Source organism: Oncorhynchus mykiss, chromosome 10 (assembly GCF_013265735.2).
Source record: "Oncorhynchus mykiss isolate Arlee chromosome 10, USDA_OmykA_1.1, whole genome shotgun sequence".
NCBI classification, from domain to species: Eukaryota; Metazoa; Chordata; class Actinopteri; order Salmoniformes; family Salmonidae; genus Oncorhynchus; species Oncorhynchus mykiss.
Window position 1 is genome coordinate 5,882,676 of NC_048574.1, and position 21,134 is coordinate 5,903,809.

Sequence of the window (21,134 nt, forward strand, 5' to 3'; positions counted from 1 at the left end):
AAATAATGGTAGATTGGTAAATTAGTCTAGCGGACAGCTATCTAAACTTGTGGTAATCATGGCCGAATTTCCAGCCGGGGGTGGCATTGACTTTGTTAGTCACTCTCACTCAAAAATTATATATATATAAATATGATTTCTGAGTGAGAGTGACTAACAAAGTCTTTATTTATATATTTATTTATTTATATATATATTTGCAAACATTACTCCACGCCCCCACGGCAAAATGTGTAGAATTGCATTAAATTAACGGAGACCTGCGAGCCACTGCGGCCCGTCATGAGTTTAAAAAAATTGTGTGTGTGTCCCCTTATCAAAGTTGCCCATCATTGATCTAACTCCTTTCCTTTTGATGACTGCATACAGAGGTGAATGTCCACAGGCTGGACCTGGAGGGAATCGCAGTCAAAGGAAAAGGTTGCCCCAAGCCCATCAAGTCATGGGTTCAGTGTGGCACGTCAATGAAGATCCTAAGTGCACTGAAGAGGTGAGTGTCGCAGACAAAAGTTTTACATTGTAGCAGATATTAGTAAGTTACCTATTGGTCCAAATGAATAGGACCTTAACATATATCTGTTATGTAATCGGCAGTTGATCAAATCCGAAATGTCACATACTTTTGTATACAACAGACTGGCCAAATGGCACCTTATTCCCTCTATAGTGCACTACTTTTGACCAGAGTCCTATGGATCCCTATTCCCTATATAGTGCACTACTTTAGACCAGAGCCTTAATAGTGCACTATAGAGGGAACTGGTATGGAGTAGGTGTGATGGTTTCTAAACCCCCTGCTACTGTGATTTTCAATGTGAAATAATCTACAGTGGATCTACTTAACAGTGAATTGCTTACTTACGGGTCCTTTCCAACAATGCAGAGAAACAAAAAGTAAAAAATAATATTTATTTAAAAGAATAACACATGGAATAAATACACAATGAGTTACGATAATTTTGCTATATACACACGGGTACCAATACCAAGTCGATGTGCAGGGGTACGAGGTAATGGCGGTAGATATGTACTGTACATATAGGTAGGGATAAAGTGACTAGGCAACAGGATAGATTATTTACAATGTAACGGCAGCGTATGTGATAAGCCAAAACAGTTGGTGCAAAAAAGGGTCAATGCATATATTCCGGGTAACTATTGGTTAACTATTTAACTAACTATTTAGCAGTTTCATGGCTTGGGGGTAGAAGCTGTTCAGGGTCCTGTTGGTTCTAGACTTGGTGCATCAGTACCACTTACTGATGCACATCCTTCTTGGGCTTTCCTCTAACACCGCCTGGTATAGAGGTCCTAGATGGCAGGGAGCTTGGGCCCAGTGATGTACCGGGCTGTACGCATTACCCTTTGTAACGCCTTGCGGTAGGATGCCAAGCAGTTGCCATACGAAGTGGTAATGCAGCCAGTCAAGATGCTCTCAATGGTGCAGTTGTAGAACGTTTTCAGGATCTGAGGGCCCATGTCGAATATTTTCAGCCTCCTGAAATGAAGAGGCTCCGCTACAACCCCGTCGAGGGGGGTGGCATTCTCGGCCCTCCGTTTCCTGTAGTCCACGAACAGCTCATTTTTGTCTTGCTGAGGGAGAGGCTATTGTTGTCCTGGCATCTCCCTGCCAGGTCTCTGACCTCCTCCCTAAAGGCTGTCTCATCGTTGTTGGTAATCAGGCCTACCACCGTCGTGTCATCAGCAAACTTAATGATGGTGTTGGAGTCGTGCGTGGCCACGCAGTCGTGAGTGAACAGGGTGTACAGGATGGGACTAAGCATGCACCCCTGAGGGGCCCCTGTGTTGAGGATCAGCGTGGCGGTTGTGTTGTCTCCCTTACCACCTGTGGGCGGCCCATCAGGAAGTCCAGGATCAAGTTGCGAGGGAGATGCTTAGTCCCTGAGTCTTTTAGCTAAGTGATGAGCTTGGAGGGCACTATGGTGTTGCACGCTGAACGGTATTCAATGAATAGCATTCTCACATAGGTGTTCCTTTTGTCCGGGTGGGAAAGGGTAGTGTGGAGTGCAATGGAGATTGTCATCTATTGGGGCAGTATGCAAATTGGGTCCAGGGTGTCTGGGATGATGGTGTTGATGTGAGCCATGACCAGCTTTACATCTGTAGCCATGAAATGCTTTGAGAGTGTAATGAGTCGGTAGTCATTTAGGCAAGTTACTTCTGCATTCTTGGGCACATGGACTAATGTGGTCTGCATGAAACATGTAGGTATTACAGACTGAAAATGTCAGTGAAGACACTTGACAGCTGGTCAGCGCATGCTCTCAGTACGCGTCCTGGTAATCCGTCTGGCCCTGCAGCCTTGTGAATGTTAACTTGTTTAAAGGTCTTACTCACATCGGCTACGGAGAGCGTGATCACACTGTCTTCCGGAACAGCTGGGGCTCTCATGGATGGTTTAGTGTTGCTAGCATCGACACAAGCATAGAAGAAGGTATCTAGCTTGTCTTGTAGGCTTGCGTCACTGGACAGCTCACGGCTGGGTTTCTATTTGTAATCCTTGATGGTTTGATGCTTTGCCTGTTTGATGCTTTGCCTGTTTGATGGTTTGTCGGAGGGCTTAGCATCCGGATTAGTGTCCCGCTCCTTGAAAGCGGCAGCTCTAGCCTTTTTTAGCTCAGTGCTGATGTCGCCTGTGATTCTCTTGCCATACACTTCTAGATAGGTGTGTTAAGTGATGTTGTCTTCACATCTCCAGACACAGCTATGAGAAGCCCACCCCCATCCAGGCTCAGGCCATTCCAGCCATCATGTCTGGGAGAGATCTCATTGGCATCGCTAAGACCGGCAGTGGAAAGACCATCGCTTTCCTCCTTCCCATGTACCGTCACATCATGGACCAGAGGCCCCTGGAGGAGGCTGAGGGACCCATCGGTAAGGGCCCCTTTTATACTAGTTTTCTGTCATACAGCCCCATATCAATTACACCTAAATGAACCTGAATGCTGGCGTCTCTGCTTTCCATGTGTAAATCACAATTTTAATTTGCTGAGCAGAAGGGTCCTATCAAACGATATGACAGCTGTTCAAGGAAGGTGCTGTATTTTGTAAGGGCAAATAGACGATGAGAGTATGTTGTCTTGAGTTCTATTTGTCCGTTCTCTTTCCCCCATTCAGCTGTGATCATGACTCCCACTAGAGAGCTGGCTCTGCAGATCACCAAGGAGTGCAAGAAGTTCTCCAAGCCTCTGAACCTGAGGGTGGTGTGTGTATATGGAGGCACTGGGATTAGTGAACAGGTAGAACCAATTACGATTTACCATGATGATTAAAAAAAATAAAAAATTGTACATTGTATTTAAAGAAATCCTGGGTTGTAGGTTTGAATAATGCAGGGCTCTACATACATTTTTTAAAGTCTTATTTAACTAGGGAAATCAGTTAAGAACATTCTTATTTACAATGACTGCCTACCAGAAGGCAAAAGACCTCCTGCGGCGACATGGGGCTGGGATTAAACATAAAATATGGGCCAAAACGCACATCACGACGAGAGAGACCACCATAACACTACATAAAGAGAGACCTAAGACCATAGTGTGGCAGCAACACATGAAAACACAGCATTAATGCTTGTTCTCTTGTCTGGGACAAGTAAACAAACAAAAAAATTGTTGGACAAGAAGAATATAGATTTAAGTTGTCTGAATGGACAATATATATATATATATATATATATATATATATATATATATTTTTTTTAAACATCACTGTCAAACAGTTGGCCTACTCCAATCAGAATTGGATCAGAGGCGCCAACATTGGCATAATATTCAAATGTATTTTTCATGTACAAAATACATGTCAAAGTATAGGTGAGATGCATATTGGCTACAGCCTCATGTCCAAACCGATGCCGACATGAGGGAGGCGCCATAAAATGATGCCAAACTTTGAGACTTTTTAAGTATATTAAATATGGGCTAAACGGTATTCATGTTTGCCTAAATATAATGAAGGATAAGTTGTGTTAGTGTCTAAAAGGCTTGGTTTTGTCGAACATACTGGAGGCATGGTTCGTTCAGATTAAATAGTCATAAGACCAGGAAAGTGAAGGACAGTGGCTGTCAGCATTTTTTTTTAAACAAAAAAAAGTTTTAGCCATAAACTGAATTGTTTAAAACCTAGACGTTTTATAATTTTATGAAACATGTCTTTGTTTCTAAGTAGCCTAGCTGAAATCTGACAATAGAAATGTTGAGGGGAATTATTTTATATACACTTAAATACTGGTTGCCATGGCATATTCTCATGTTTTATTGGGTTTCAAATTAACAATTTTATTGTCCGGCAACCAATGCATATTTCTCGTCATTAGTAACCCATGCTAGTTGTTGCATCAATAGTTATATTAGCATCCCATGCTAGTTGTTGCATCAATAGTTATATTAGCAACCCGTGCTAGTTGTTGCATCAATAGTCATATTAGCAACCCGTGCTAGTTGTTGCATCAATAGTTATATTAGCATCCCATGCTAGTTGTTGCATCAGTAGTCATATTAGCAACCCGTGCTAGTTGTTGCATCAGTAGTCATATTAGCAACCCATGCTAGTTGTTGCATCAGTAGTCATATTAGCATCCCATGCTAGTTGTTGCATCAATAGTTATATTAGCATCCCATGCTAGTTGTTGCATCAGTAGTCATATTAGCAACCCGTGCTAGTTGTTGCATCAGTAGTCATATTAGCAACCCATGCTAGTTGTTGCATCAGTAGTCATATTAGCATCCCATGCTAGTTGTTGCATCAATAGTTATATTAGCAGCCCATGCTAGTTGTTGCATCAGTAGTCATATTAGCATCCCATGCTAGTTGTTGCATCAATAGTTATATTAGCAGCCCATGCTAGTTGTTGCATCAGTAGTCATATTAGCAACCCATGCTAGTTGTTGCATCAATAGTTATATTAGCAGCCCATGCTAGTTGTTGCATCAGTAGTCATATTAGCAACCCATGCTAGTTGTTGCATCAGTAGTCATATTAGCAACCCGTGCTAGTTGTTGCATCAGTAGTCATATTAGCAACCCATGCTAGTTGTTGCATCAGTAGTCATATTAGCATCCCATGCTAGTTGTTGCATCAATAGTTATATTAGCAGCCCATGCTAGTTGTTGCATCAGTAGTCATATTAGCAACCCATGCTAGTTGTTACATCAGTAGTCATATTAGCATCCCATGCTAGTTGTTGCATCAGTAGTTATATTAGCATCCCATGCTAGTTGTTGCATCAATAGTTATATTAGCAACCCATGCTAGTTGACACATCTTTAACTCTCCACTTAATTTCTAACAGGATATTTTTATCTGTCACATGAAACCCCTTGAGTGTGCTTTTGAGAACTGGAGTTTCCTGCTAATTGCATATAGTTGTTTTCATTTTTATTAATTTTTTAATGCGATGAGGCTGATGCAACAGATCACAGCAGAAATTAAAACTTGACCAACATTTTAAGCTAAACGGTCTGATCTGTTGCATCAGCCTCGTTTGCTTTTTAAAAATGTTTGAAAGTGCAGTGGGTGAATACATTTTAGATATGTCGTCCCAGAACTGTCCCAGAGTCTGTTTTCAACCGTCTTAATAATTTGAATCAACGGTTCGCCCTTCATTTCGAGCCCCTGGAGGGAATTATTTTATAAGGACATAAAAAGTATTTGGTTGTAAAATTTCTATGTTTGATAAGCTCCCAAGTGTGGCCAACCATCTTCCAGGAGAGCCTTTTAAAGGGGCAGTGCGGTGTTTTAAGACAGGCTTGAATATACAGAGAAGCCCAGTAGGCATAGTGTAACCTCCAATTCTGTCGGATTCTCTAAGGTTAAAATGATTAGAAAATACATTTTTATTTTGTAAAGTTGTTCATCGCATCATACAAAGTGTTGGTTCATCGCATACATGGTGTTACAGACCTTTTTTTGGGGGGCGGGGGGCGACTTGTGACCTTGAGCTTTTGGACAAGTAGTTATTAAAGTAAATGTCAAGCCCTATAATCAGTTAGGAAAAGGCGAACTGGATTGTACGTTGGTTGAATATCGTTATTTAAAAAAAAAAAATGGTTTGTTTCTTGCTTGTGATGCAGATTGCTGAGCTGAAGAGGGGAGCAGAGATCATTGTGTGCACACCAGGGCGAATGATTGACATGTTAGGTGCCAACAGCGGTGAGTGACACACCTTGTCTCATAGCTCTCTTGTGTGTCGATTGTATCCCGTTAACATATAATGACAGGGATTTCTGATATGTGAGAAACCTGCAGTGTGTGTGTGTGTGTGTGTGTGTGCAATGTCCAGTGTTATAATTATTTTGACACTTAGAAAGGTCTCTTTCTGACCAACGTACTGATAGAAAGCGAGATGTAAAATGTCCTGCTTTGCATGAAATGTTTCCGTACGAGAGTCAAGTCGGTACGTCTTTTTGTTTACTAAAACTGTCAACGTTATCTGACCGACCGCCTTGGGAATCATATCCGACCATTTTTGAAGTGTTGAAGTGTTCCCTGAAGAAATAATTACAAGTAGGTGAAGAGACGATACTGCCTCGTGGGTGGTCCTCACGTTCAGAGGCGTAAGTCAAGCTTTCCACAAACCTTTATCCCAAGTCAAGTTTCCTTGTTAGTCATGTACAAAAGTCAGACATTTTCACTCGTGTGTGTGTGTGTGTGTGGATTTGAATGACATGTGAAGCCTAAAGTAGAACATGGTTGTTGTCCGACAAGTGTGAATATGTTTACATTCGTATTTAAAAGTCAGTGTTGTTTTATGACTGTGTGTGTAAGTGTGTGTAAATGCTACATTTTAAAAATAGAATCATGTAATAAAACGCACAGTTTTTTTTTATAGCGCTCTTTCCTTCCGCACATGCCAGGTAATCTCTCTGTTGCGTTTTGTAGGTGAAAAAGGAGGTCAACATAGTGCTTTGACGTGGCCTCATCTCTTTTATTGTATTGGCTGTTTTTCTGACGTTTTTACAGGTTCCTCGTGCCCCTGAGATGGTACGCAAGACGAGACCCATGTAGAAACCTAATAATCTGTCCGCTTAACAGTAGGCCTGAACACAATAAATGGCAGCTGTGTGAATTGAAGTGAAATATTTAATGCCTTAGGAAAAGGGAAGCCTTTAAAAAAAAAAATATATATATATATATTTTTTTTTTTTGTATTTGTTTTTAGGCTTGTTGAGGTAAATTTACCAGGAGGTTCAGGAACTTTGTGTGAAAGCTTTGGGTGAGCCCACTTACCAGAGAGTAACTTGTTTTCCTGTGTCACTATACTTTTCCTTGGGTGTGTAGGTCGAGTCACAAACCTGCGACGAGCCACATACGTGGTCGTGGACGAGGCGGATAGAATGTTCGACATGGGCTTTGAGCCACAGGTAGACAGACGCACATTACGTGTTTTTTTTTTAAAGGAAAATCGACTTTCTTAAGAAAAATCGCATCATTTCATGTTATCGCAGCTATTTAGACCTGACCCCGGGGCACCAGAATAATAGGTAATGTCCTCTCCTGTAATGTTCCTTCCCCCAGGTGATGCGTATCATGGACAACGTGCGTCCAGACCGGCAGACGGTCATGTTCTCCGCTACGTTCCCGCGGGCCATGGAGGCACTGGCCAGGAGGATACTGTCCAAGCCCATCGAGGTGCAGGTGGGAGGCAGGAGCGTGGTGTGCTCCGATGTGGAGCAACATGTGGTAAGACTGGCCTTTTTACATTCTCTGTGTGTCCTAAATGTTACCGTTTTATAGTGCACTACTTTTGACCAAGGACCATAGGGCTCTGGTCAAAAGTAGTGCACTATAACGGGAATAGGGTGCGAGTTCCATCTCTTTAACCTTTTTTTTTTTTGGTGCCCTGTGGATAGGGCCCGGAGTTATTCCTTGTCAGTCAGTCATGTGATGAAAAAAAACTCCTGTTCTACACAGGATATCATATGTAAACCATCCTGTCAGAGCAGGGTTACGCAACTGGCGGCCCACAGGCCAGTCATTTTATTTTGCTCCTCAAATTTTGCGAACAAAATTTTTGGGACATAAGACAGTAAAAACACTAGCAAATCAGCTCCAGGTGATTTAACATTTTGGAAATCTGTTCCGGACTCTTCCCACACATAACACAGATACAGGAAATACTGTAAGAGATCGTATACCAATGTAAGAAAAGTTTGAAATTGTGTTTTATTCAAATATTATATCTGTTTGGTCTTCTTGCGATTTTTAAATTGAACAGTTTTACAAATTATTTGGAATTTTGTTCCGGCCTCCTGAACATCCGCTCAAGGAAAAAAAGCATTTTCCCACTGAAGTCCGTTACGATGCTAAACTGCAGGCAAGTCAAGACCCTGGTGAGGACGACGAGCACACCGATGAACTTCCCTGAGGCGGTTTAAAAAAAAAAAAAGTTTGTGTAGAAATTCTTTGGTTGTGCAAACCCACAGTTTTATCAGCTGTCCGGGTGGCTGGTCTCAGATGATCCCGCAGGTGAAGAAGCCGGATGTGGTGGTCCTGGACTGGCGTGGTTACACGTGGTCTGTGGTTGTGAGGCCGGTTGGATGTACTGCCAAATTCTCTAAAACAACGTTGGAGGCGGCTTATGGTAGAGAAATTAAGGGCATTCCTGCAGTCGGCATGCCAATTCCACTCTCCCTCAAAACTTGACATCATCTGTAGCATTGTGTTTTTGGGACAAAACGGCACATTTTAGAGTGGCCTTTTATTGTCCCCAGCACAAGGTGCACCTGTGTATTGATCATACTGTTTAATCAGCTTCTTGATATGCCACACCTGTCAGGTGGATGGATTATCTTGGCAAAGGAGAAATTCTCATTAACAGGGATGTAAACAAATTTGAGATAAATCAACTTTTTGTGTAGTGTGAACAATTTCTGGGATTTTATTTCAGCTCATGAAAACATGGGACACTTTAGACGTTTGGCATTTCATTTTTTTTGTTTCGGTGGCTTCAGAATGTATTCACACCTTTTTTTTAAAACTTATTTCACATTTTTGTGTTAGTCTAAATTAAAAAAAAACATGGGTTAGATTTTGGATGTTGTGGCCTACACAAAGTACCCCATAATGTCAAAGTGGAATTATGTTTTTAGAATTTTTTTAAATTTTTTTAAATGAAATGAAAGGTGGAAATAGTGGAAGGTGGAAAGGTGGAAATAGTCCTTAACTATTCACCATGAATAAGAATATGTCTCCTATTTTTGTCAATGGCACCACCATCCATCTTTTACATATTCCATATTGGTCATTTGTTAAATTAGTATTACTGCCATTTCTCTCTTATCTAGCTGAAGTCACATAGACATCCATTGTTTCACCTCATCATGTCTTCTCTCCACCTAGCTGGTAATTGAGGAGGACCAGAAGTTCCTGAAGCTGCTTGAGATCCTTGGCCATTACCAGGAGAAGGGCTCGGTCATCATCTTTGTGGACAAACAGGAGCATGCTGACGGGCTGCTCAAAGACTTGATGAAGGCCTCCTACCCCTGCATGTCTCTGCACGGAGGTAATGTCATACAAACGCACCCGTGTTCTATTGTCATTAGTCTGAGGCCTCCGCCCACAAAATTGGTCCTCTGGTCAAAAGTAGCACCTTCAAACTCAACTCTGGACCTTGAAGACAGTTCCAATCAGGAAGTGATTTAGACCTGGGACACCAGGTGTGTGTGCAATTTTTAATTATCAGGTAGACCAGAAAAGCAGCTAGTTCGGGACATCGTAGGGTCTTGAGTTGAATACCCCTGAAGTAGAGAATTGGGTGGCATTTGGGACACACTGAGTTAGTTCAGGGTTTGAAAGTGACCGGGCTGAGCTCATTCAGTTAGTTCAGGGTTTGAAAGTGGCCGGGCTGAGCTCATTCAGTTAGTTCAGGGTTTGAAAGTGACCAGGCTGAGCTCATTCAGTTAGTTCAGGGTTTGAAAGTGACCAGGCTGAGCTCATTCAGTTAGTTCAGGGTTTGAAAGTGACCGGGCTGAGCTCATTCAGTTAGTTCAGGGTTTGAAAGTGACCAGGCTGAGCTCATTCAGTTAGTTCAGGGATTGAAAGTAACCAGGCTGAGCTCATTCAGTTAGTTCAGGGTTTGAAAGTGACCAGGCTGAGCTCATTCAGTTAGTTCAGGGATTGAAAGTAACCAGGCTGAGCTCATTCAGTTAGTTCAGGGTTTGAAAGTGACCAGGCTGAGCTCATTCAGTTAGTTCAGGGATTGAAAGTAACCAGGCTGAGCTCATTCAGTTAGTTCAGGGTTTGAAAGTGACCAGGCTGAGCTCATTCAGTTAGTTCAGGGATTGAAAGTAACCAGGCTGAGCTCATTCAGTTAGTTCAGGGTTTGAAAGTGACCAGGCTGAGCTCATTCAGTTAGTTCAGGGATTGAAAGTAACCAGGCTGAGCTCATTCAGTTAGTTCAGGGATTGAAAGTAACCAGGCTGAGCTCATTCAGTTAGTTCAGGGATTGAAAGTAACTAGGCTGAGCTCATTCAGTTAGTTCAGGGATTGAAAGTAACCAGGCTGAGCTCATTCAGTTAGTTCAGGGATTGAAAGTAACCAGGCTGAGCTCATTCAGTTAGTTCAGGGATTGAAAGTAACCAGGCTGAGCTCATTCAGTTAGTTCAGGGTTTGAAAGTGACCGGGCGGAGCTCATTCAGTTAGTTCAGGGTTTGAAAGTGACCGGGCGGAGCTCATTCAGTTAGTTCAGGGTTTGAAAGTGACCGGGCGGAGCTCATTCAGTTAGTTCAGGGTTTGAAAGTGACCGGGCTGAGCTCATTCAGTTAGTTCAGGGTTTGAAAGTGACCAGGCTGAGCTCATTCAGTTAGTTCAGGGATTGAAAGTAACCAGGCTGAGCTCATTCAGTTAGTTCAGGGATTGAAAGTAACCAGGCTGAGCTCATTCAGTTAGTTCAGGGATTGAAAGTAACCAGGCTGAGCTCATTCAGTTAGTTCAGGGATTGAAAGTAACCAGGCTGAGCTCATTCAGTTAGTTCAGGGATTGAAAGTAACCAGGCTGAGCTCATTCAGTTAGTTCAGGGTTTGAAAGTGACCGGGCGGAGCTCATTCAGTTAGTTCAGGTTTTGAAAGTGACCGGGCTGAGCTCATTCAGTTAGTTCAGGGATTGAAAGTGACCGGGCTGAGCTCATCGTCTCCTAGACCATTTTCCTTATTTATACCTTCTAATTAAACCATGTTTATTTATGGCAGATAAACATTTTGCCTTTCTCATGTCCGTTGTTTTGAACTATATCATTTGATAACAAGCGTCTGTTTATCTCCGTCCCCTCAATGTAGGCATTGACCAGTACGACAGAGACAGCGTCATCAATGATTTTAAGAACGGGGCGTGTCGGCTAATGGTGGCCACCTCTGTGGCAGCCAGAGGGCTGGACATCAAGCAGTTGATCCTGGTCGTCAACTACAACTGTCCCAACCACTACGAGGACTATGTCCACAGGGCTGGACGTACCGGGAGAGCCGGGAACAAAGTGAGTAGTGGTCCTGTACGATACCCTAGTTGTCCATCAAACTAATTCATTGTGGTTACTAGTTTATCAAGAATTCCAGGAATTCTGATCACTAAAATGGAACAAATTACTGGGCAAAAATGTTTTTTTAATTTTATTTTTTTATCCCCTCCAAGGACCTCTTCAACCATATTAGAAAAAAAGATGCATTTGATTGATTGGGGCGGATTGGGGCGTTGGACTAGTAACCGGAAGGTTGCAAGTTCAAATCCCCGAGCTGACAAGGTACAAATCTGTCGTTCTGCCCCGGAACAAGGCAGTTAACCCACTGTTCCTCGGCCGTCATCGAAAATAAGAATTTGTTCTTAATTAACTGACTTGCCTAGTTAAATAAAGGTTAAAAAAAATATAATAATATAACTCCTGATGAGAGCACTAATCAGCAATAAACAACACTTTGGATTTTCTTAAAGGGAAAACAAAAATTGTTACTCATCAACAAGAACACTAAAATACAGTGAAATATGCTTGTAAAGTCCGCCATGTAAACAAGGCTCAGACATTGTATAGGCCTTACACTATGTTTCCTTACAAAGAGAACAAATATTCACACTTCAAAAAAAGGGTCTGTAGCATTGGCACTTCACATTTCCCAAATCCAGGGAAAATTGGGGATGGGCTGTCGTTGTTGAATAGCTATGTAGCCTGGATGTCCGTCCATCTGTAGTAAGCGCAAGACAGGGTGCATTGGCCAAGTCATTGACAACTTCGGCTTAAGCTTGCTTAGTTAGAGCCGGGTACTGCCCGTTAGAGCCGGGTACTGCCCGTTAGAGCCGGGTACTGCCCGTTTGCTGAAATATGTCAGAGAGGGCAAAGTTCGTAACGTTGCTCGAGCATTTTCACAAGATGCTAAAACTCCCTATTCTTCTCAGCCAGCGAGAATATGTGCATATCCACGGCTATAAACCTTCTACCTTCACTCTTATAATTTATTCGGTCCAGAATCAGCTAGAATGCATATATATTTTACGTCTTCTTCTTTGGTACGAATAATGTCGGCCTAAATGTGTCACCGCGTTTGAGGTGTTGGCATCTGCACAGGCTATTCTCGTTGAGCAGTGGTGACATACTCTCTCTGTCCATCGCCATTGTAATCTACTTGGGAAGCCAAAAATGTTCCCAAAAAAACAGGATATTTCAACGATGATGGAGAATCCTCCTGGTTTATCCAACCCATCGTACAGAATTAGTTCCCCGCTGCGCCTTATAATGGAACAGTTTTGAAATGCGACAATTTAAGTCTTGAATTTTGATTACAGTGTCTGCATAGGCTTTAGTAGTTTTAATGGGAATAGCGAGGCGGCAGGGTAGCCTAGTGGTTAGAGCGTTGGACTAGTAACCGGAAGGTTGCAAGTTCAAATCCCTGAGCTGACAAGGTACAAATCTGTCGTTCTGCCCCTGAACAGGCAGTTAACCCACTGTTCCTAGACCAGTTAACCCACTAGGCCGTCATTGAAAATAAGAATTTGTTCTTAACTGACTTGCCTAGTTAGGTAAAAAAAATGCTAAACATTTTTTTTTTTAAGTGTTTTATTTTTTTCCAGCTCAGATTTACACGAGGCATGCATCACCTGTGGTAGACACATTTCAGTGGAAGGCATAGGCCTAGTGTTCAGGGTTCACCGCGCGGACCGAACCCAGGTTCCGTAACGAAACGGTTCAGGAACAAATACGCGTACCGTTACAACCCTAATTTTAAAACCACCCTGATTTTGTTGTGTCCCAGGGCTTTGCCTACACCTTCATCACAGATGAGCAGGCACGCTACGCCGGGGACATCATCAAGGCCCTGGAGCTCTCAGGGTCCCCTGTGCCCAAGGAGCTGGAGCAGCTGTGGCTGTCCTTCAAAAACCAACGGCAAGCGGTAAGAGGAAGTTCTGAAGTAGTGCTGTTCCTGTGTTGTCGTGGAAGCGGTCTATGTGTGCCCAGCAAAAAAAAAACACTGTGCATTACAGCTGATGATTGTCAGCAACGAATTACAATATTATATTCTGTGTCCTTTTTTATTTTTATTTCTTCAACTCGATATTCAACAAGATTAGACCGGTTTTGTCGCTGGCTTACTTCCCATTGCTGCTAGCACTGTGTCATCAGTAGGTGAATGTAACACACTCTCTCTATAATGGCCTTTTTCTTTCCCCAGGAGGGTAAAAGCATCAAGAGCAGCAGCGGGTTCTCGGGGAAGGGCTTCAAGTTTGACGAGACGGAGCATGCCCTGGCTAACGAGAGGAAGAAGCTGCAGAAGGCCGCTCTGGGTCTGCAGGACTCTGATGACGAGGACGGAGCCCTGGATGTGAGTACGGGTTCTGGTCATGTGACTAGGGCCCTGGATATGAGTACAGGTTCTGATCATGTAGCTAGGGCCCAGGATATGAGTACAGGTTCTGATCATGTAGCCTGGGCCCAGGATATGAGTACAGGTTCTGATCATGTAGCCTGGGCCCAGGATATGAGTACAGGTTCTGATCATGTAGCTAGGGCCCAGGATGCGAGTACAGGTTCTGATCATGTGACTAGGGCCCAGGATGCGAGTACAGGTTCTGATCATGTGACTAGGGCCCTGGATGTGAGTACAGGTTATGATCATGTGACTAGGGCCCTGGATGTGAGTACAGGTTCTGATCATGTAGCTAGGGCCCAGGATGTGAGTACAGGTTCTGATCATGTGAGTACAGGTTCTGATCATGTAGCCTGGGCCCTGGATGTGAGTACAGGTTCTGATCATGTAGCTAGGGCCCTGGATGTGAGTACAGGTTCTGATCATGTAGCTAGGGCCCAGGATGCGAGTACAGGTTCTGATCATGTAGCCTGGGCCCAGGATGCGAGTACAGGTTCTGATCATGTAGCCTGGGCCCAGGATGCGAGTACAGGTTCTGATCATGTAGCTAGGGCCCAGGATGCGAGTACAGGTTCTGATCATGTAGCTAGGGCCCAGGATGCGAGTACAGGTTCTGATCATGTAGCCTGGGCCCAGGATGCGAGTACAGGTTCTGATCATGTAGCCTGGGCCCAGGATATGAGTACAGGTTCTGATCATGTAGCCTGGGCCCAGGATGTGAGTACAGGTTCTGATCATGTGAGTACAGGTTCTGATCATGTAGCCTGGGCCCAGGATGCGAGTACAGGTTCTGATCATGTAGCTAGGGCCCAGGATATGAGTACAGGTTCTGATCATGTAGCCTGGGCCCAGGATGCGAGTACAGGTTCTGATCATGTAGCTAGGGCCCAGGATGCGAGTACAGGTTCTGATCATGTAGCTAGGGCCCAGGATGCGAGTACAGGTTCTGATCATGTAGCCTGGGCCCAGGATGCGAGTACAGGTTCTGATCATGTAGCCTGGGCCCAGGATGCGAGTACAGGTTCTGATCATGTAGCCTGGGCCCAGGATATGAGTACAGGTTCTGATCATGTAGCCTGGGCCCAGGATGCGAGTACAGGTTCTGATCATGTAGCCTGGGCCCAGGATGCGAGTACAGGTTCTGATCATGTAGCCTGGGCCCAGGATGCGAGTACAGGTTCTGATCATGTAGCTAGGGCCCAGGATATGAGTACAGGTTATGATCATGTAGCCTGGGCCCAGGATGCGAGTACAGGTTCTGATCATGTAGCCTGGGCCCAGGATGCGAGTACAGGTTCTGATCATGTAGCCTGGGCCCAGGATGCGAGTACAGGTTCTGATCATGTAGCCTGGGCCCAGGATATGAGTACAGGTTATGATCATGTAGCCTGGGCCCAGGATGCGAGTACAGGTTCTGATCATGTAGCCTGGGCCCAGGATGCGAGTACAGGTTCTGATCATGTAGCCTGGGCCCAGGATATGAGTACAGGTTATGATCATGTAGCCTGGGCCCAGGATGCGAGTACAGGTTATGATCATGTAGCCTGGGCCCAGGATGCGAGTACAGGTTATGATCATGTAGCCTGGGCCCAGGATGCGAGTACAGGTTATGATCATGTAGCCTGGGCCCAGGATATGAGTACAGGTTCTGATCATGTAGCCTGGGCCCAGGATATGAGTACAGGTTCTGATCATGTAGCCTGGGCCCAGGATGCGAGTACAGGTTCTGATCATGTAGCTAGGGCCCAGGATATGAGTACAGGTTATGATCATGTAGCCTTGGCCCAGGATGCGAGTACAGGTTCTGATCATGTAGCCTGGGCCCAGGATGCGAGTACAGGTTCTGATCATGTAGCTAGGGCCCAGGATGCGAGTACAGGTTCTGATCATGTAGCCTGGGCCCAGGATGCGAGTACAGGTTCTGATCATGTAGCCTGGGCCCAGGATATGAGTACAGGTTATGATCATGTAGCCTGGGCCCAGGATATGAGTACAGGTTATGATCATGTAGCCTGGGCCCAGGATGCGAGTACAGGTTATGATCATGTAGCCTGGGCCCAGGATGCGAGTACAGGTTCTGATCATGTAGCCTGGGCCCAGGATATGAGTACAGGTTCTGATCATGTAGCCTGGGCCCAGGATGCGAGTACAGGTTCTGATCATGTAGCTAGGGCCCAGGATATGAGTACAGGTTATGATCATGTAGCCTGGGCCCAGGATGCGAGTACAGGTTCTGATCATGTAGCCTGGGCCCAGGATGCGAGTACAGGTTCTGATCATGTAGCCTGGGCCCAGGATGCGAGTACAGGTTCTGATCATGTAGCCTGGGCCCAGGATGCGAGTACAGGTTCTGATCATGTAGCCTGGGCCCAGGATATGAGTACAGGTTCTGATCATGTAGCTAGGGCCCAGGATGCGAGTACAGGTTCTGATCATGTGACTAGGGCCCAGGATGCGAGTACAGGTTCTGATCATGTAGCTAGGGCCCAGGATGCGAGTACAGGTTCTGATCATGTAGCTAGGGCCCAGGATGCGAGTACAGGTTCTGATCATGTAGCCTGGGCCCAGGATATGAGTACAGGTTCTGATCATGTAGCTAGGGCCCAGGATGCGAGTACAGGTTCTGATCATGTAGCTAGGGCCCAGGATGCGAGTACAGGTTCTGATCATGTAGCTAGGGCCCAGGATGCGAGTACAGGTTCTGATCATGTAGCTAGGGCCCAGGATGCGAGTACAGGTTCTGATCATGTAGCCTGGGCCCAGGATATGAGTACAGGTTCTGATCATGTAGCTAGGGCCCAGGATGCGAGTACAGGTTCTGATCATGTAGCTAGGGCCCAGGATGCGAGTACAGGTTCTGATCATGTAGCTAGGGCCCAGGATGCGAGTACAGGTTCTGATCATGTAGCTAGGGCCCAGGATGCGAGTACAGGTTCTGATCATGTAGCCTGGGCCCAGGATGTGAGTACAGGTTCTGATCATGTAGCCTGGGCCCAGGATGCGAGTACAGGTTCTGATCATGTGACTAGGGCCCAGGATGTGAGTACAGGTTCTGATCATGTAGCCTGGGCCCAGGATATGAGTACAGGTTCTGATCATGTGACTAGGGCCCAGGATGCGAGTACAGGTTCCACACTCTCCTAAAGCTTAGAGTAGAATGCCAACTGTGGCTTGTATGTAGCCTCGCTACTGTTATTTCACTGCTGCTCTTTAATTCGTTATTTTTATTACATTTGTTTACTTATTTTTCTTAGAACTGCATTGTTGGTTAAGGGCTTGTATAGAGGGTTATGTAGGGAGCCATTTGGGACCTATAAACTCACCTGGTTCCAGACTAGGGTTATAGAGGGTTATGTAGGAACACTCACCTGGTTCCAGACTAGGGTTATGTAGGGAACACTCACCTGGTTCCAGACTAGGGTTATGTAGGGTTATGTAGGGAACACTCACCTGGTTCCAGACTAGGGTTATGTAGGGAACACTCACCTGGTTCCAGACTAGGGTTATAGAGGGTTATGTAGGAAACACTCACCTGGTTCCAGACTAGGGTTATAGAGGGTTATGTAGGAACACTCACCTGGTTCCAGACTAGGGTTATGTAGGGAACACTCACCTGGTTCCAGACTAGGGTTATGTAGTGAACACTCACCTGGTTCCAGACTAGGGTTATGTAGGGAACACTCATCTGGTTCCAGACTAGGGTTATGTAGGGAACACTCACCTGGTTCCAGACTAGGGTTATGTAGGGAACACTCACCTGGTTCCAGACTAGGGTTATGTAGGGAACACTCACCTGGTTCCAGACTAGGGTTATGTAGGGAACACTCACCTGGTTCCAGACTAGGGTTATGTAGGGAACACTCACCTGGTTCCAGACTAGGGTTATGTAGGGAATACTCATCTGGTTCCAGACTCTTGATAATGTATATCGCATCCCATCCATTGTGGTCAAACAATACGTTTCTAAAACCTCATAGAATACGTACTATATTGACACAATATCTCACCCTGTCCTTACAGATTGACGAGCAGATCGAGAGCATGTTCAACTCCAAGAAGAGGGTGAAGGATCTGTCGGCTCCAGGGGGAGGGCCGCCCAGCGCTGCGGCCGTTGCGGCTGCAGCAGCAGGGGGCCTAGCCAACCTCGGTGCCCCCTCTGCTGGGAACATCCAGAAACTGGAGATGGCCAAGAGACTGGCTCTCAGGATCAACGCCCAGAAGAACTTGGGGGCTGAGGCTCAGGTGGGTGTGGGTGGGTCTGTGTTTCTGTGTGTTTTTTTTTTTAGTAGTCTTCAACCTTCCATCCTGACATAATCCATTACTCTCTCTGGACAGGATGTGATGCAACAGGCCACCAATGCCATCCTGAGAGGAGGCACCATCATGGCCCCCTCCGTCTCGGCGAAGACCATCGCCGAGCAGCTGGCCGAGAAGATCAACGCCAAGCTCAACTACATCCCTGTGGAGAAGCTGGAGGAGGAGAGGCAGGCAGCTGAACAGGCCGAGACAGTCAAGAGATACGAAGAGGAGCTGGAAATCAATGATTTCCCTCAGGTCAGTTTTTATATGGGCCTGGATCCCAAATGCCACCCTATTCCCTATATAGTGCACTACTTTTACCCTATTTCCTAATCCCTAGACAGTGTCCTATGGGCCCTGGTCAATAGTAGTAAACTACATAGGGAATATGTTGTCATTTGGGACTTAACACTAGGGTGTAGGTGGAGGACTCTGCTCATTGAATCTCTAAATGAAAGGTATTCACCATTGCTATGTGAACTATGCTTTACTTTATCATACTGATTCTCTTTCAGTTGAACGCTGAACGGTCTATTTGCCATGTCTGTTCCTTGACGGACGGTGAAACACAAACTGGTTGATCTTATTCGTATTTGTGACCGACCGGCTCGATTTGGTCTTTTATGTAGCAAAAAAAAAAAAAAAAAAAAAAGAAAATATATATATATTTTTTTTAAACATTAGATTAAAGTAGAGACTCAGAGTTGGAAAATGGTATATCGTACAGTTTAGGAATGAAGGGAAAGTAATTCTGCTTTGAAAGTTGATAAACTTGTTTTGGTACACCTATTGGAGAGCTCTTCTTTGTCTACATCCATTCTGCATTGTTCACACCCTCTTAAGCCTTAGCCTCACTCATCTCTTTAAGGGTTGACATGTGAGGCTTCGCAGAGTGGATACGATAGTGTACTAAACGACCAAAGATTTCAAGACTAAAAGCTGGTTTATACTACATCTATTGACATGTCGGTAGACGGTTGTCGTAGTGACATGAAAATTCTGTTGTCCTACTCTGAGACGTTTTGTGAGGTCAGTACCACCTAAACACAACCCTATATCAACGCTTTGTAAATCAAATCAAATGTATTTATATTGCCCTTCGTACATCAGCTGATATCTCAAAGTGCTGTACAGAAACCCAGCCTAAAACCCCAAACAGCAAGCGATGCAGGTGTAGAAGCACGGTGGCTAGGAAAAACTCCCTAGAAAGGCCAAAACCTAGGAAGAAACCTAGAGAGGAACCAGGCTATGTGGGGTGGCCAGTCCTCTTCTGGCTGTGCCTGGTGGAGATTATAACAGAACATGGCCAAGATGTTCAAATGTTCATAAATGACCAGCATGGTCGAATAATAATAATAAGGCAGAACAGTTGAAACTGGAGCAGCAGCACAGTCAGGTGGACTGGGGACAGCAAGTCGTCATAAATACGGCCTAAGCGAACAGGAAGATGTTAATGTCTGTTTCCTGTGTTCCACCAGACTGCGAGGTGGAAGGTCACGTCTAAGGAGGCCCTCCAGAGGATCGGAGAATACTCTGAGGCAGCCATCACCATCAGAGGAACCTACTTCCCTCCAGGCAAAGAGCCCAAAGAGGGAGAACGCAAGATCTACCTGGCTATTGAGAGTAAGCAGCTATTCTACTTGCAATGACCACTTCCAAGTCTTCACCAATGTTGGAGAGTTGAGTGTTGCATGTTAGCAGTAGTGAGTGGGTTTTTTGTTGTTGTTGTTGTTGTTGATGGATGTCACTTGTCGTAATATTTTGATGTATTTGATTGACAGGTGCAAATGAGCTGGCCGTTACGAAGGCCAAGGCTGAGATCACTCGGCTCATCAAGGAGGAGCTTATCAGATTAGTAAGTTCTGGCCATAGAAATAGAATTCATATGTATGGTTCTGTCCTCTGTTATCTCAGATCTATCTATCTATCTATGTATGTATGTATGTATGTATGTATGTATGTATGTATGTATGTATGTATGTATGTATGTATGTATGTATGTATGTATGTATGTTATAATCATTTGTGTCAGTCTACATGTTGGTTGCATCATTGTATGAACACCAGTAATAAAAGTTGAATGTATTAAAAGTAATTAACTTGGCGAGGGGGGGAAATTTTTTATTAAAAATAAATAAATAATGTTTCTCATTGCTCAATAAATGTTCTCTCTCATTTCAGCAAAACTCCTACCAACCCACCAGCAAAGGAAGATACAAGGTCTTGTAGTGACGATGAGATTGGGCTCAGACGCAGTGACTTCTTCTTTCTCCAACGTTTCATCATATTTGTTTCAGAATGTATTAGTATATATTTTTTCACTGTAAGACCAGTGACCTCCAGAAGGGATTGTTCTCGTGAGAGTAGGATTGTTCTCGTGAGAGTACTTTCTCTTTTAGACTAAGTTTCCTCTCTGTACTTTAAGTGGAGATTTAGTCGTGATTTCTTTTTTAAATATTTTTTTTTTTTTAGGTTTCACGGCGCAAAATCTATCTGATATCCGTTCTATAATATACCAGCTGAAAATGTAACGGGTTCTCTACCACCATGATTCCAACATTTGCTTATTTTGTCCTTAAACATTAAGCATAAGTCGTTTTTTTTATTTTTTTATTTTACCTTTATTTAACTAGGCAAGTCAGTTAAGAACAAATTCTTATTTTCAATGACGGCCTAGGAACAGTGGGTTGACTGCCTGTTCAGGGGCAGAACGACAGATTTGTTTAACCTTCCGGTTACTAGTCCAACGCTCTAACCACTAGGCTGCCCTGCCGCCCCGTAGTTATAGATCCTGTATTATTTCTGTGTAAAATAATATTTTGGGTCACTGGTCTGTAGTCATCTGAACAAGTAAGGAATCACGCGTTGATCTTTTTTTTTTTTTTAAACAGCCCTTGAATGATGTAATGTGTTTTTACTTCTTTCCCTCTCTAATAAAACATTGTGTTGGTAAGGAACATGTTGTCA

The 21,134-nt window shown here is 44.3% G+C and overlaps 1 protein-coding gene across 1 annotated transcript in view; it reads left to right on the forward strand.

Moving 5' to 3' along the window:
- ddx46 (DEAD (Asp-Glu-Ala-Asp) box polypeptide 46) overlaps nt 1-20,612 on the forward strand; it is a 26,365-nt gene extending 5,753 nt beyond the window's left edge. The window contains exons 9-23 of the mRNA XM_036989546.1: nt 370-490; nt 2,720-2,895; nt 3,139-3,260; nt 6,096-6,174; nt 7,303-7,385; nt 7,540-7,704; nt 9,364-9,526; nt 11,298-11,491; nt 13,257-13,394; nt 13,674-13,823; nt 17,889-18,110; nt 18,204-18,422; nt 19,646-19,790; nt 19,949-20,022; nt 20,349-20,612. Coding sequence (XP_036845441.1) covers nt 370-490; nt 2,720-2,895; nt 3,139-3,260; nt 6,096-6,174; nt 7,303-7,385; nt 7,540-7,704; nt 9,364-9,526; nt 11,298-11,491; nt 13,257-13,394; nt 13,674-13,823; nt 17,889-18,110; nt 18,204-18,422; nt 19,646-19,790; nt 19,949-20,022; nt 20,349-20,396 — 2,099 coding nt within the window. The 3' untranslated portion in view covers nt 20,397-20,612. The remainder of the gene's footprint in view (nt 1-369; nt 491-2,719; nt 2,896-3,138; nt 3,261-6,095; nt 6,175-7,302; nt 7,386-7,539; nt 7,705-9,363; nt 9,527-11,297; nt 11,492-13,256; nt 13,395-13,673; nt 13,824-17,888; nt 18,111-18,203; nt 18,423-19,645; nt 19,791-19,948; nt 20,023-20,348) is intronic.
- The last annotated feature ends 522 nt before the right edge of the window (nt 20,613-21,134 follow it).